The 15008-nt window shown below is 55.8% G+C and overlaps 1 protein-coding gene across 4 annotated transcripts in view; it reads left to right on the forward strand.

The window, feature by feature from the left end:
• The first annotated feature begins 11009 nt into the window (after window positions 1–11009).
• FERMT2 (FERM domain containing kindlin 2) overlaps window positions 11010–15008 on the forward strand; it is a 49892-nt gene continuing 45893 nt past the window's right edge. For all 4 annotated transcript variants that reach the window (XM_052783606.1, XM_052783608.1, XM_052783609.1 and 1 more), the window contains exon 1: window positions 11010–11239. In XM_052783606.1, the coding sequence (XP_052639566.1) occupies window positions 11083–11239 (157 nt within the window). In that variant the 5' untranslated portion in view covers window positions 11010–11082. The remainder of the gene's footprint in view (window positions 11240–15008) is intronic.

The following is a 15008-nucleotide window of genomic DNA, read 5'->3' on the forward strand; positions in this document are numbered from 1 at the left end:
TCAAACACGCAGTTGAAAGACTTTCCTGTATCACCTCCCCTCCCTCCGGTCCCCTGCCAAGGAGAAGCGTTCGGGACTTGCCCTTCCCCATCTGCGTGACTGCCAGCGTGGGGGACAGTGCTGGATGCCACGGACCTCCGAGGGTCTGGCCAGTGCCAGGCAGATGTCTCAAGATTTGGGCTGTCAGATGGAGATGGGGTTTCCCAAAAGCAGCCGGTGCTTGGTATAGAGAGTTTTGGGGAGCCAAACAAGGTGATAAATGTTTTCTTGTGCTCTCCAGCACCGGGTCAGCATGTGAGCACAGCAACCCAGCGTGGGGGGGCTCATGGTGAACCCCAGGTCTGCACGCCCTGGCCCTGTTCATCACTTGACAGGCCAAGATGGGAGGGCGGTGGGGGTCTGGGTTGGGATCCCAAACCTGCCCAGTGCCCCCGTCCATCCCCTAGAAGGTGGCACTTAACCTCCCTCCTGCTCATCGCTTCGGTTCACGCTCCCCGGGGCTCTGGCTGTGTTTGTGCCGATGCGTTTTTACACTGAAGATGGAGAAACACTGGCACAGGTTGCCCGGAGAGGTGGTAGATGCCCCATCCCTGGAAATGTTCAAGGTCAGGTTGGACGGGGCTCTGAGCAACCTGGTCTAGCTGAAGATGTCCCTGCTCATGGCAGGGGGGGTTGGACGAGATGACCACTAAAGGTCCCTTCCAACCCAAACCTTTCCGTGAGTCTACAATTCTATGATCTCTCTGCCATGGAGACCTCCTCTCACTCAAAGCGTCTCCCCCTGCACTGGTCTCCTTCCCAAGAGCTTCCCAATGGCCCGTTAAGCCACTTCAGAGCGTTGACCTGATTTTCTCCTCTTCCCTGTGCGTCTCCAAGCTGTTCCCTATCATGCTGCCATGGGGCTTGGCTTCTCCTCCCACCCTCCCACAGCTGTGCGCAGCAGCAACTCGCGGTGCATTCCTTCACATCGTAATCTCCGGCTTGCTATCTAAGGAGTTGAAGGATATTTCCAACCCAACGCTGCCAGAAAATACTGGCATCAACCTCCGGCTACCTTTCTCTCGTACACACATCCAGCTCCTCGAGCGCTCTGATACTCTGCCGTGTTTAAACAACCGTCGCTTACAGTCAGCTCTCAGTGCGGCGGGTTATTTTCTGGCTGTTTTTTTGTATTCTTTTCCAAGCCCCAGCTGGTTTCTGCCGTTTCTTGCCCTAGTGACTGGGCTTGACTCTTCGCTGTGCTCGGTGCAGGAAAGCTGCAGCTTTAACTGGGCTGCAAAACATGCAACACAACCTTGTCTTGGCCTCTCCGTTCCCCGGGGAGCAGGAGGTCCAAGATGTGACCAACCTGCCATCGTTGCTGATCCCGTGAGTACCATCCTGCTGCACCTCGGGAGCAATCCCAGACCAGCTTTCTATGGCTCTAGCTGGCAGCAGGGATGAAGGGTCCTGGCCCCGCTTGCCACCTCTCTGCTCCTACCGGGGCTGTGTCACTGGTATTTTTGTTGGCCCATGAGATGGTCTAGCAGCGATGTGCTCTCCGTCCTGAGGTCTTGGCCACACGCAGTTGCAAGGACATGAGCAGACGATCGTCCTCGTGGTGGGGTTGGGACATCCTCGGTGTTGGATCCAGCACACAGTGGATCACAGAGATTTACCTGCAAGCAGGGACTGGCCCAAGTCTGTGCATGGCGCTGATTTCAAGCCTATCTTTGGAGAGAATGAAGCTGTTGCTCTTTAGATCAGGCAGCAGCCCCAGCATCCTCCAGTTTAAGCAATGAGCCACCAAAAGTTTTTACTGATCAGAGAAGCAGGGAGAGCCCCACTGGCACAGAGCAGGCACATAGACCATCTGGGACGCATGTTTTCTGGCTCAGCTTTAAAAACCTCTGACGATGGTGATTCCCCTCCCTCTGCAGTCCTTCACTCCCTTACACGTAAACAGTCTCCCTGAAAAGCTAACCTGAACCTTTCTCTGGGCGATTTGCCCATTGTTTTTTGCCTATCCATTGTGGAAATGAGGAACAGAGCATTTCCTCCCTCTTCCATCCCTCCCTCTCAGATAAACCCTCTTTTATCTACCTGAAGATATTATCAGTCGTCTTTCTTTCTCTAGGGTAAACAGCCTGAATTCTTTTAACGTTTCCTCATCGGTCACCCTCCTGTCTCACCACAAACCGCTGATGAACTGGGAGCAGTGGTCCCCGGCGGGGATCTCATTGAGCTCGCCTGTCCCCAGTTTGCAGGGGATGCGGGGCTGCACCAGAAGCCGTAGGTGCTCGGCGGCACCCTTGGCTGCAGACCACTGTGTGCCTTCTAGGAGCCCGCAAGACACCACAATTTCATGTTTCAGTGGGGTTTGGGGGATTCCCAACATCTCCCCATGTTGCCCATTCCTGGCCACCTGAGAGCCCACCTCTCCTTCCTATGGGAGCTGCCGATCGCTTCAGACCGCTCTGCTCGGAGGCGAAGTTCATCCCACCCGGTTGATTCAATAACGTCTACCTTATTAAACCACTCCGATCTGCTCTGTCTCTATTTTTCCAGCACTAACTGCATTACCATCCCGCTTGCATCTGACCTTTCCGGTGAAGACTGAAGCTGAAAAAGCATAAAACCATCCAGCTGTCTGGGCATCATTCATCTCCAGCTTCCCCCAGCGCAACAGGCTTCCGAATGTGCTCGGCCGCTGCAGGTACACGGGGCATCTCGGGTGTCCAAGAGGAAGTAAAAGGTATTAACCCCCTCTCCCTTTAATAGATGCATTTGTTTTCTGCTTGATGTTCCCCAAAATCCCTTTATTCAGCTCAGAAAACTTCAGCACAGCACTGAGAGCCAAAGCTATCCACAGCAGAGAGATACACGGACGTGGCTGGGAAATCTGAGCCCAGCATTGGCGGGTGCGCTAACCCCCCTGTTTCTCTGCAGCCTCCCGGTGTTATTTTCCCTGCAAAAGGAAGCGGTTTGGAGTTATTTTTGACCTAAACCTGCACACAGGGGCTGTTGTGCTTTTCCGCCGTACCAAACCACCCATGCCGTCCCAGGCAGCATGATACCGGCTCCAGCAGGGAGCTGCATCCTCAGTGGTTCTAAACCACTGCTGTGCGTCCAGCCTCGGCATCTCCATCTGTAAAATGGGAAGAAAATTACTGCAGTTTCCTTGGCTGCAGCCGTTCGTACCAGGATTTGACCAGGAAAGGCCAGCAAACATCCCAAACCCAGTGAGAGGAGCCAGGATATGCTTGTGTTCGGTTAAAAACAAGACAGAAGAGCAGTGGGGGCTCTATGGATGCCCAGGTGAAGCGGTCATAGGGGACGATGCTGGGTCGCTCCCCCTGCACCCACAACCAGGGGTCTGGGCCAAATTCGGGTGATTTGCACAGGATGAAATTGCCCTGTATGATGGCTCCATCAGGGCTGTGCGGCCAAATGCCCCCCTGAGGCACACGTGCCCCCTGTGCCCACATCACGTTGGTGCCTTTGCTCAGCTGCCTGTTATCAGCCCGGCTTTTGCAGAGCTCTGACGTGCGTTTCGATAAAAACCCTTGTTCGGAGCTTTTTGTTCTCCAGCAGCACATGAGCAAAGGTGGCCAAACCCCAGCGGCTCCGTTCTTGGTTCCCTCCTCCAGCCTTCGCAGCTTCCCGCAGCAGGGGTGGGATTTATCAGGAGGCTGTGATTTATAGGATGGGTGTGATTTATGGGGCTGCTGCTATTCTTGTTTGGCCTTTGGGGCTTTGCAGCCTTGGGGAACTCCCTGCTCCCTGCACCAGCATGACTTGCTTTGAGTCCCTTATTCCTGAGGCTTTGGATGCTTCTGCGATCAGACAACGGGAATGAAGCGGTGGTGTTTCTGGGGGGCTGTTGCTGCTGGCGTCTCCTTCCTTCTGGCTGGGCTTGGGGCCAGCGGGCAGCTCCTCCCTGGGAAGCCTGAGACCACATGGCTCCTTCTCAGGATGCCACATGAAGGGGACGTGTGGGGTTTTGGGGGCCAATTGGTCCACGAGTGTGTCCCAGCTGCCCACTGGTGTTTGCTCTCCACATTGCGGGGCGATGTCTGGGTTTCCCCATTCACCCCCCGAGCTGCTGCTGTCGTACACCTGGACATGGGAGATGAAGAATAAACCCATCTCAGAGCTTCTTTTTGGGGCTGCGGGGTCAGACCAGGACACCGGCACCAAGCAAGTCGGTGGTGCAGCTAACATGGACCATCCCAGTACTGGCCAGAGGGGGCGAGTGGTCCAGGCTGGGGTTTCTGGGGTTCCCACAATAGGAAAATAATCCCAGTCCCTTCCCAGCCTCATGTCCCTTGAGCACTGCTGGACAACCAATCCCCAGAGCTGGATTTGCTACTCTATTTCACAATTCGGTGATTTTTGCAGTGCCATGGGGTCAAGCAGTGCCCTTGGGAGCTCATCTTATGCTGAGCAAAATTTTTCACAGGGTGGGGGGATTCAAGCAATGCTTGCAAAGAAAAACTGGTGTGGTGAAACCCCAGACATGGGCAGGACAGGGATCTGCTCTCACTGGACTTTGTCTTTGACCCCCACATGTCTTGAATTCATTTCGACCCCACTCCAGAGCGCATCCATAGGGGTGCGAATGGTCCAGCTTGTCTCAAGGGATGCCCTACGCCTCTGCAGCCCTCGGGCCCCCTAACGAAGCGTGACGGATGAGCTTCACCTCGCTGCTCCCTGTGCTGATAGAGGGAAAACCCACGGGCTGGGAGCCAGTTTCCCCAGACCGTTGGGGAGGGGAGAGCTGGGGCTGGAGAGATAACGGGCAGCATCAGTGCCACGGCTTGGGGTGGGGTGGGGGTTTGATGCTGTAGCACTTGGCAAAGCCAGCCACAGGGCTGCTGCTTTACAAATACACAGGACGGGGGTACGCAGGGTGCTGGGAGCCGTTTTCCTCCCCTCCTTCATGACCTGGGGAGATCTGCAGGGTGCTGGGTGCCAGGATAGGGTGCTTTCCCGCAGCTCCACTTCTCATCAAGTGGCTGCCCCAAAAGGGCCTGAATAGCAGCTGTGAAAAATTGATGGTGTGAATTGGGAATATTTTTTTTTCGCCCACTGCTTCCCAGTAAATCACTTCCAAATAAACACTTTCCACTATCTGGCTGGCTCTGCAGGTGATGGTGTCGGAGCCATCAGATGAATTATTTGGGGATTTTTGTTTTTTCTTCTTGCTGACTAGCAGTGGATAAATGACGCTGGGTGTTTCTTCTAACACCCCAGAGTCACTAGCTCCAGAGCATTACGTGACTTTTGGGTTTTCTTCGAGCCCCCGCTCCATGGGAGAAATTCAGCCTTCCAGCCTGTACTTTGTATTTGTAAAGACAAATGAATAGGAGGCCTTCTGGAGGTGGAGAAAAGCCAGAACGGGAGTGGCAAAGGCTCAAAAAATCTGATGGACAATAGAAAGTGGTTTAATATGTTGTATATTACAGGAGAAGAGGGGAGTTGAGATATTTGAACCTTTGGGCTGGAGTTAGTTACCCCCTTTCTCTTGGGCAAGTGCAAATCAGTAGCGTGGTAAAGTACCCTTCAAAGTCACTTTTAGCCAAAAAACTCTACAGACTGATTGTGTTCTGGGCTCACCTCATCAAAACACAGCATTTTCCATCCTGGGTTTCTAGAAAATGAGTTACACTGACTGCTTGCTGACAGCATCATGCAAAGCATCCGCAGCATCCGCAGGAGAGCACCCTCCAAGAGTCGGTGCAAGCAGCCAGGGAAAGCTATGTTTGGGACAGGTATTTGCCAAAAGAATTTGGAAACCTTGGCAGTGGGCTGGATGGAGGCAATGGTCCAATATCGCTGGGGGTCCTGGGGCTGGTTGAAAGACCGATGGGGATGGCAGCAGCTGAGAGGGACACGTTCCTGCATCCCTGTGCAGCATTTCTGCCCCATCCTTTACTAAAACTCGGGCTATGCAGAGCAGCGTGATTTACTGTGCGAGTCATGAGGTGACATTGAGTCCAGGGTGAGGATGATGAGTGGTACCAAACCCATGATCCAGGCGCAGGCGCTGCGGAGGAAGATTGGTGACAAGAGCGGGGTGCTGGGCACGGCTGTTGTGAGACACTCAGGCACCGGGCAGGGAGCTGGAAGGACATTTTGAGCCCTGGGGATGAATCAACTTTTCAGAGAATTTACCTGGGATTGATCCAAATTCTCCATCACATGGATTCAAGTGTTCAGCTAACAACTCCCTCTGGCTAAAACAGATGTCAGGAGGGTGCTCGAGGACCCACCAGCCCTTTCAGAGAGACACAAAGTTCAAGGACCCTTCTGACCCTGGGGTCAACCGGAGAATGATTTGGGGCACGTTGCCTCCTTTCTGGGCCAAGGCAAGAGTCACACTCGGTGGAGGTCACTCCTGGCAGCTGGAAACTTCAGAAGGACACAACCACATGACAGAAAAAAGGATAAAAGATAAATGACTGCACAGGGATTAATGTCAACAGGAAACTAATGCCTGACACACCGAGTCAGGAGAGGCAGCGGAGTTGTTTGTTGTGAAGAGCTGATTGCAGAGGAAGAGGCTGGGAAACAAACCTCCCAGCCTGAGGCTTCAAGAGCTTAATTGACCCCAATTCCTAGAAAGAAGGTGAAGAGGGGACAGAGAAGAGCCCTGCAGCGGGTTTTGTCCTGTGGCACAAGCCTAGCAGGCTCCGGTGCACCGCGGCTGATGTTAGGCACATGCGGCAAGGAAACGAGATGTGATTTTGTAGCTGTAGGGCAACGAAACCTTGGCTTGACTTATCAAGGGAGGAGGTAGCTCACTCTGGCTCCGTGTCTCTTATCTGAGCGTAGCTATCTCTTGCAAGCTAGGATTTATTCCAGCTGCGGGGATGTATTTTGTAACCTTTGGGCACAAAGGACCAAGCTGGATGGTTATGACAGTCTCGAATCTTGGTCCCTGGCTTCATCCCGTGTGTCCTTGGCCATCGGGAGGAGACATCTGGCCACCTGGCCCTCCTAAGGTCGATGGCTCTCATTTTAGGTAACAATACCCATCTTGGCATGAGCACTCCTTGCCCAGAGCACCCAGCTGCATTGCCGCATCAGGTTGCCTGAACTTCCCTTGGGGTAACTAGGACAAACATCCCAACCTGAAGACGTGAGGACTTGAGTCTACAGACCTACAAGTCCTTCCTGGCCCTCAAACTCTATGAAGATAAGCAGTGCTGCCTTGTGTGTTCAACCCTGGCCCCCACATATCCCTCCAGCTCCAATACGTGCTGTCGTCTCTGTCCTCCCCCACAGCCAGTGGGAAAACCCAAAGACACCACACCAGCTACAAACCTGCCCAGAAAAAGATGCCGAGGTTCCTTTACGGACGGAGCCAAAGATGAGACAAAGTCCTGGGAATTCTTCTGACCTCATTCATCAGAAGCAAACATTACATCCAGCTGAGATGATGAGCCTGGAGGTAGGCTAGATGCGAGCAAAGCAGTGGGACTGCATCGCCGGAGTTGTGTCCTAGGGGACATAAGCAAATATTATTTTACTGCTGGGCAGTGAGGTATGGAGAAGCTGAATAATCTTTGCAAGATCGCAAGAGGGAATTACTACAATCTAGAAAGACTAAACCTCCACATCTCAAGTGCTTCTTCAAGACCTTAATCCCAAATATTATCCATCCTCTCATTACAAGGCTGCTGAACAACTCTATACGTATACCAGGTGATTGCACACTTGTACAATACGTATCTGTGACAGCTTCATTACTCCGCATATACATTCAGAAAAATAAAAAAGCCAAGTCACGTGGACATTTCCGAAATGACAAAATCAGTGAAGAACGAATGTGACCGGGAATAAACAAGGAAGCGGAGTTACCCAGCATGTTTCCTTTGCCAAGAGCACGACCTTCTCTCTGCTGGGAAATGGTCATTTGTGAAAAGTGAACCGTGGCTACATCCAAAAGACGCTCAGAGGTGGAAGGGGATGGAGACACATGGTGAAAACCATCCAGGTGCTTTGAACCTCTCTCACCTGCTGTTATGGGCGTGCTGGAGATGCGGGAGCAGGCAATAAGTGGTTTGTGCTGGTGTTCGGTTGCTGCCCAAGTTTATTTCCAGCAGTTTATTTTTTCACAGGGACTCAAGTAATGCTCCAAGTCCCCAGTCGCTTAAAGGATGGCTGGAAAGAGCTCAGAGTAAAACTCAGGGAGAAGTAAAGAGCTTGCAAACCCCGTGTGAAGAGGAGCAGTACCAGTGGCAGTGAGTTGTAAGGGAACACACAGGCAGGGAGGTGTTAGAGACACAAAAATGCCGGGGGAAAAACAAGCATCTGCATTTCTCCTTTTTTGGGTTTTCTTTTGAAACTTTGCCCTTGTTAAGGAAGAAGTTGCAGACGGGGAGTATCGAAACCGGGGTGAACCGGAGGGGTGATGGGGGCCGAGCAGGGGCTGCCCACCACCGGGTCAGAGCACACTGCGCTCGGCCGCACTGGAGCATTTGAGGAAACGGAGCTTTTGTTTACACGGAGGTTTGGGGAACTTCTCTGCCTCTGTATAAGGAGACGAGCCGGGTGCTCAGTCGTGCTGCTTTTCCTGCTCCAGTCACCCAGCTGAGGCACCCAAATACACGGGGCAGATTTCCGTGGCCAGTCACCCTGGAAAGAGCCAGTCTGACCGGCTTGCCCGCAGCCCCGGAGCAGCCAGGCAGGAAAGCCAGCTGGTTTCAACAACTGCACATAACAGTTTCAAAACCCCCCCAAAAAAAAAAGGTCATGAGCAAAAAAAGGGGCAAACCGAGTCAAATAAACCCGTGACAGGGAAGGAGCCGTTCAGCTTCATCGCTGATTTCCCAAAGATGCCCGTCGAGTCAGTTCATCGGAAAAGCATCCCGGTTTCCTGGGAGCGGGAGCAGAAGGAGCGGCGGGCCGGGAGCTGCGCTGCCGGCAGATCTGGTAGGTATCATCCCTGTCCCGATGGAAGCGGCCGTGCGTTTCGGCACCTTATTTGGCTATTGCTGCTTGCACGGAGTGAGGACTTCTTGCAAACAGTGGGAAGAGCCCCCGGGATGCTTGGCTGCCTCTGACGCAAGAGCCTCGCCGGTGCATTTTTGACCTTGCTTTGCGTCTCGGCCGAGCATTGGAGATCACGCTGCCCGCCTCTCCGCACACCCACCGCGGAGCAGCGGGGCCGGGAGGAAAGGAGAGCCCCGGGGACGGCAGCACCCAGCCCCGGCCGGGGAGGAGAGGGCAGAGAGAGAGGCTTTTCCCCATCCTCAGGGGAAAAAGAAACCCCACAAGTGGTTTTAGGAGCATGAGGAACCAGCAGCCTGTAGCTCACGGCGTGCGATCGGTTGTACTGAACGGGTACTAGCTCCAGCGGAACCGTATTAGATTGCATCAGCTGGGAACCTCATCCAAACCGTTCGGGTTGAGAGTAACCCTTTCTATTTATTGCCCTATTGTTTCACTCTGGAAGAACACCAAGATACAATCTGTGAAAGCTTTATTGTTACAGACCGGCTTTCCCCTGCCCTCCCAAGCTGTCACCCTGTAAATTATGCCCCAGCCTCCAAGTTTGGGGGGATGAAATGGGGGTTACATTGACGGGGATTAAGGCCCTGGAGGATTTGGCAGGGGAGGTCACCTGCTGCCCATTCTCCCACCATTCGGGGCAGCGTTACCCAATTTCCCTCTGGCAGCATCAGTCACGTTAGCCCAAATCCTCCACGCTGTTTATGGGGAAAACCTGGCTTACCCTGCCCAGAGCGGTTAGAGAAAGCTTTTATTAACGCATATGGGAAAACACAGGAACGGCCCTTTATAAATATCTCCATTATAACAGCAAAAGTGCAAAGGTGGCAAGACTTTATCATCCCCATTAAGAGGTTTTTGTTGCCTTCACGACGGCAAAGTTCCCGCTGCCGTTCCCAGCACAGCATGTGGGAACGGTGCTCGTGCGGAAAGCTCCGGGCTGGCAGAACCATCCCCAAGGTTGCCGGGGAGGGCACGGCTTTGTCGGGATGCGGCTTCCCATCACCCGGCACGGTGCGGGACACATCCTGCCCACTGCCACCGACCACCGCGCTGGACCTCAAAATGCAGCTCCTTCCGCGTGACGGTTTTTCAGGAAGCCCGGTTGCCTTGGCGGGATGTATGTATCATTGGGTGGAGAACTGCAGGAAGCGGATAATATTTTTTTTTTTTCTCCATTTGTGCCGGTTCAGACTCTTATTTAGAGACAGTTCCTATTTCCTAGATTCACAGATGATACGGATGGAGGGAACCAGCACATCGCCCAGCCTCAGCACGGGCACGGCGCGGGCCACGGACTGTGATGCTAAGGTAAGGGGTTTGCCTAGCAAGAAATATTTCGCTTATGAATTAGGGGCTTTTAAATGGCCAGCGTTAAAAAAAACCAAACCCAAACCAAACCAAAAAAACAACCCCCAAAAACCCTGAAGGCACCAGAGCGGGCAAGGCTGCGGCGGAAAGGCGCTCAGAGCATCCACGCGTGTTTGGGACACGGAGTTCCCACCGGCCCTAGAGGACGCTCTCCGGGCCGTCTCACGAGTTCCGCACAGCCCCGGGGGAACCGCCGACCACCCACCGCCCCCGCGGCACCGGGACGGGGAGCAGCGGTTCCACCGGCTGCTCCAGCCGAGCCGAGCCGAGCCGAGCCGAGCCGAGCCGGGCCGGGCCGAGCCGAGCCGCCCCCCGGCGAGTCCCGGATGTTGGAGCGGCCCCGCTTGCTCCGTCCTTCGCTTCCATAAAAGGCCAAGGGGCCCGGCGGCGCGGGGCGCGTTTTTCCTTTAATTATTATCCCCCTCCTCCTCCTCCTCCTCCTCCTCCTCCTCCCCCCCCTCCCCGCCCGCCCCTTCTCCTCCCGCGGCGGCCCCGCAGGCAGCGGCTGGGGGGCGGCGGGGCAGCGCTGCACCCCCCGGATCCCGCCCCACCGCGCCCCCATCCCACCCCCAGTCCCGTCCCCGTCCCCGTCCCCGTCCCCCCCCCCCCCCCCGGGCGCGGAGGCGGGCTGCGCCGAGCCGAGCCGAGCCGAGCGGAGCCGAGCCGTGGCGGGCGGGCGGTGAGGCGCGGCTGGCGGCGCAGGAGGCCGGGGCCATGGCGCTGGATGGGATCCGCATGCCGGACGGCTGCTACGCCGATGGGACGTGGGAGCTGAGCGTCCATGTCACCGACCTGGGCCGCGACGTCACGCTGCGGGTCACCGGAGAGATCCACATCGGCGGCGTCATGCTGCGCCTCGTCGAGAAGCTCGGTGAGTTCCCCCGGCACCCCCCGCCCGGACCAGCACCCTGCCCCGGCGTCCTCCCGGCTCCCAGCACCCTGCCCCAGTACTGCGCTTCAGCGCCCAGCGCCCTGCCCCAGTACTGTGCTTCAGCTCCCAGCACCCTGCCCCAGCACCCTGCTCCAGTACTGTGTTTCAGCTCCCAGCACCCAGCCCCAGCTCCCAGCACCCTGCCCCAGTACTGTGCTTCAGCTCCCAGCACCCTGCCCCAGCACCCAGCACCCTGCCCCAGTACTGCGCTTCAGCGCCCAGCACCCTGCCCCAGCACCCTGCCCCAGTACTGTGCATTAGCTCCCAACACCCTGCCCCAGTATGGTGCTTTAGCTCCCAGCACCCTGCCCCAGTACTGTGCTTCAGCGCCCAGCACCCTGCCCCAGCTCCCAGCACCCTGCCCCAGTACTGCGCTTCAGCGCCCAGCACTCTGCCCCAGTACTGTGCTTCAGCACTCAGCACCCTGCCCCAGTACTGTGTTTCAGCTCCCAACACCCTGCCCCAGCTCCCAGCACCCTGCCCCAGTACTGTGCTTCAGTTCCCAGCACCCTGCCCCAGCACTCAGCACCCTGCCCCAGTACTGTGCTTCAGCACTCAGCACCTGCCCCAGTACTGTGCTTCAGCTCCCAGCACCCTGCCCCAGCACCCAGCACCCTGCCCCAGTACTGTGCTTCAGCACCCAGCACCCTGCCCCAGTACTGTGCTTCAGCACTCAGCACCCTGCCCCAGTACTGTGCTTCAGCTCCCAGCACCCTGCCTCAGCACCCAGCACCCTGCCCCAGTACTGTGCTTCAGCTCCCAGCACCCTGCCCCAGTACTGTGCTTCAGCACTCAGCACCCTGCCCCAGCACCCTGCCCCAGCATCCAGCACCCTGCCCCAGTACTGTGCATTAGCTCCCAGCACCCTGCCCCAGCACACAGCACCCTGCCCCAGTACTGTGCATTAGCTCCCAGCACCCTGCCCCAGTATGGTGCTTTAGCTCCCAGCACCCTGCCCCAGTACTGTGCTTCAGCACCCAGCACCCTGCCCCAGCACCGTGCCCCAGTACTGTGCTTCAGCACCCAGCACCCTGCCCCAGCACCCTGCTCCAGTACTGTGCTTCAGCTCCCAGCACCCAGCACCCTGCCCCAGTACGTGCATTAGCTCCCAGCACCCTGCCCCAGTACTGTGCTTCAGCACCCAGCGCCCTGCCCCAGTACTATGCTCGAGCACCCAGCACCCTGCCCCAGCACCCTGCCTGTCCTAGTACCCTGCCCTGGCACTCAGCACCCTTCCTGCCCTCGCACCCCCTCCCAGCACCCAGCCCACCCCAGCTCCCAGCGCCCAGCCTGCCCAGCACCCCATCCTCGCCCCAAGCTGCCCCTCTCCCCCCTGCACCCTTCCGCCCAGCACCCCGGCAGCCCCCAGCCAGCACCCTGTGCTGCCGCCTCCTCGCCGCCTCGGGCCAAAACCAGCCAAAATTTTACACCCCGGGGCCGTTTTGCCCGTCACGGGGCCTCAGCCCCCATCCACCGCCTGCTTTGCACGCAGGATTTTTACGCAGAGCCGGGAAACATCTTCATTTATGGGGTGGGGAGGGGGATTTTTATGGGTGCTCTCCACTTCACAGAAAAATTTATTTCTGAAGTCGTAGCTGGCACCGGTGCTGCTTTGGACAAGGAAGGCGCTTCGAGGGTCCTTTGCGAGCGTGGGGTGATTAACGGGGCGGTGATGGGGGGGCTTGGGCTTGGGACCGGGGACACCGCGGTGTGCGGTGGCTTTGGCCGCGCACCTGGACAAAGAGCCCGTTTGTCTGGGACGCGTGGGAACGCGCGGCCGAAGCCGCCGGGACAGTGAAAAGCGAGCACCCCGATCCGCCGGCGGTGGGGAGCTCTGCCCCGCCGAACCTCCCCCTCGTCTTTTTATCAGCTCTTTATGGTTGGGGTGTGTTTACTCAACGGTGTAGACCGGGCTGATGACTGTAATTGCTCAAATCAAATATTAATTGCGAGGTCCCCGTGCGTGCCTGCGGCTGTGGGAGTAGCGGAGCTGTCAGCTGCGCCTGCAGGTCCCAGTTCAACACAAAGCCCTTGTGCGGCTTTAAAAATACCATCTTCCACCATGCTTAGGTTTTGATTTACTAATTATCTGAAGTTAAAGGAAGGAAGAGAAGGATATAAATATGCTTGTTTCGAAAGGAAGCAAGCGCTCACATCAGAGGGTCTCGTGCTGGAGATAGCCTTGACTCTCCGAAAACTTTATTATTTTTTTGTTGTTGTTGTTGTTATTTTTATGCTGGAGTTGCAGGAAGATTCGCTGAAGTTGAGCACTCAGTAGCTAGGGAAAAAAAATAACGGCTTTCTAGAAATGATAAAAAAATCAACCCATTGATCACGAATGAATAAGCGATGCTCCCTTCGGTTTTGAGCTGCGCTGGGTGTCGGGGCCGGCAGATGCCGAAGCAGAGCCGGGGCCGACTCGTGTGCCAAAAGCCGGGCGCGTGCACGGGGACGGAACCCAGCGAGGACCTAAATTAGCGCTTGACGTAATGCGTCCCCTAAATGTGTTTGCCCGGATCCTCTCCACTTGTTAAATTAGGGATTGTATTAGAGGGAAGGAATGCAGCGGCCGCAGTGCCGGCCCCGGCGGGGGGAGCAGGGATGGTGTCCCCTGGGAGCTCAGCCCCAATGCCCACCTCCCCGGGACGGTCAAGACCCACGGATATCTTCGGCTGTTGCCTTCCCTTTCCCCTTGGCTTTTGTCGCCGAGCCAAGCTATACGTATTTAGTTCCTTTTAATCTTCCTGCGTGTCAGCTCTTCCAGCCCTCTCATTATTTTTATGGCTCTTCTTTGAGCTCCTGCCAGTTTATCAGGGTCGGGTTTAGCAGAGCGGGGTGGGACAGGACTCGCTCCTCGGCCTCGTGTGCCTCCTCAATGCCCTCCTTCATCCAGCCTCTGCCGCTGCTTCGTCTCCAGATCCATGAATTTTGCAATTTTTCCGCGTTGAAACCCTTTCCCTGCATTTTTAACCTGTCCCTCCCCGTCGTTCCTCTGTCCCTGCCAGTGTTCGTTTCCCTTTTTTAACAACTCCCAGCGTTAAAAAAATTATTTGTCTTTTGCAAAGCAGATTTCTTACTGTCAGTTTTAAGGAAATGCCTTCAAAATAAAATTTCCTTGCAGCTCTGGGTTCCCCTATGGACTGCTCCGCTTGCGTATCGTGGGGGGAGGAAGGAAGGGGGGGGGGCTGTGCCTTGGGCAGGGGTTTGCTGGCTCCATCCTTTGGGACAAACCTCCTGTAGACTTCTTCGTGCTGCCAGAGGGCAGGGAAAGCAGATTTCTGTGGCCTGCGCAGAGTTTCAGTGAAGTTTAGGGCATCGCTGTGAATTTGCAGCAGACCGGTCCTGCTCTCATTGTAGGATGCTGGTAGAAGCTCTTCAACCGTTAGTGAGCGGGGGGGAAAAAGCCTTCCCTCCTCCCAGCAGCAAGGGGAGCTTGGGAAAGGGAAATTCTAGATTTACATTAGTATTTTCTGCTGTCTGTAGGAGAAAATGATCGCAATAAATAGCCCTTTGCCTTGGAGAGGGCTGGGGCGCACGGGGGACGCGTGTTGGGGTACCATGCTCAGAGCAGGAACGCCAGAAGGTTTTTTGTCCCTAATTGCAAGGCTGCAGGTATCAGTAAATCTTGTCGACTCGGTCCCTGCCTGCGCAGAGTGGCTGCGGTCGGACTATTTGGGAATAGGCAATTAAAATCTGTCGCTAATGCAGG

Source organism: Harpia harpyja, chromosome 3, assembly GCF_026419915.1.
Source record: "Harpia harpyja isolate bHarHar1 chromosome 3, bHarHar1 primary haplotype, whole genome shotgun sequence".
NCBI classification, from domain to species: domain Eukaryota; kingdom Metazoa; phylum Chordata; class Aves; order Accipitriformes; family Accipitridae; genus Harpia; species Harpia harpyja.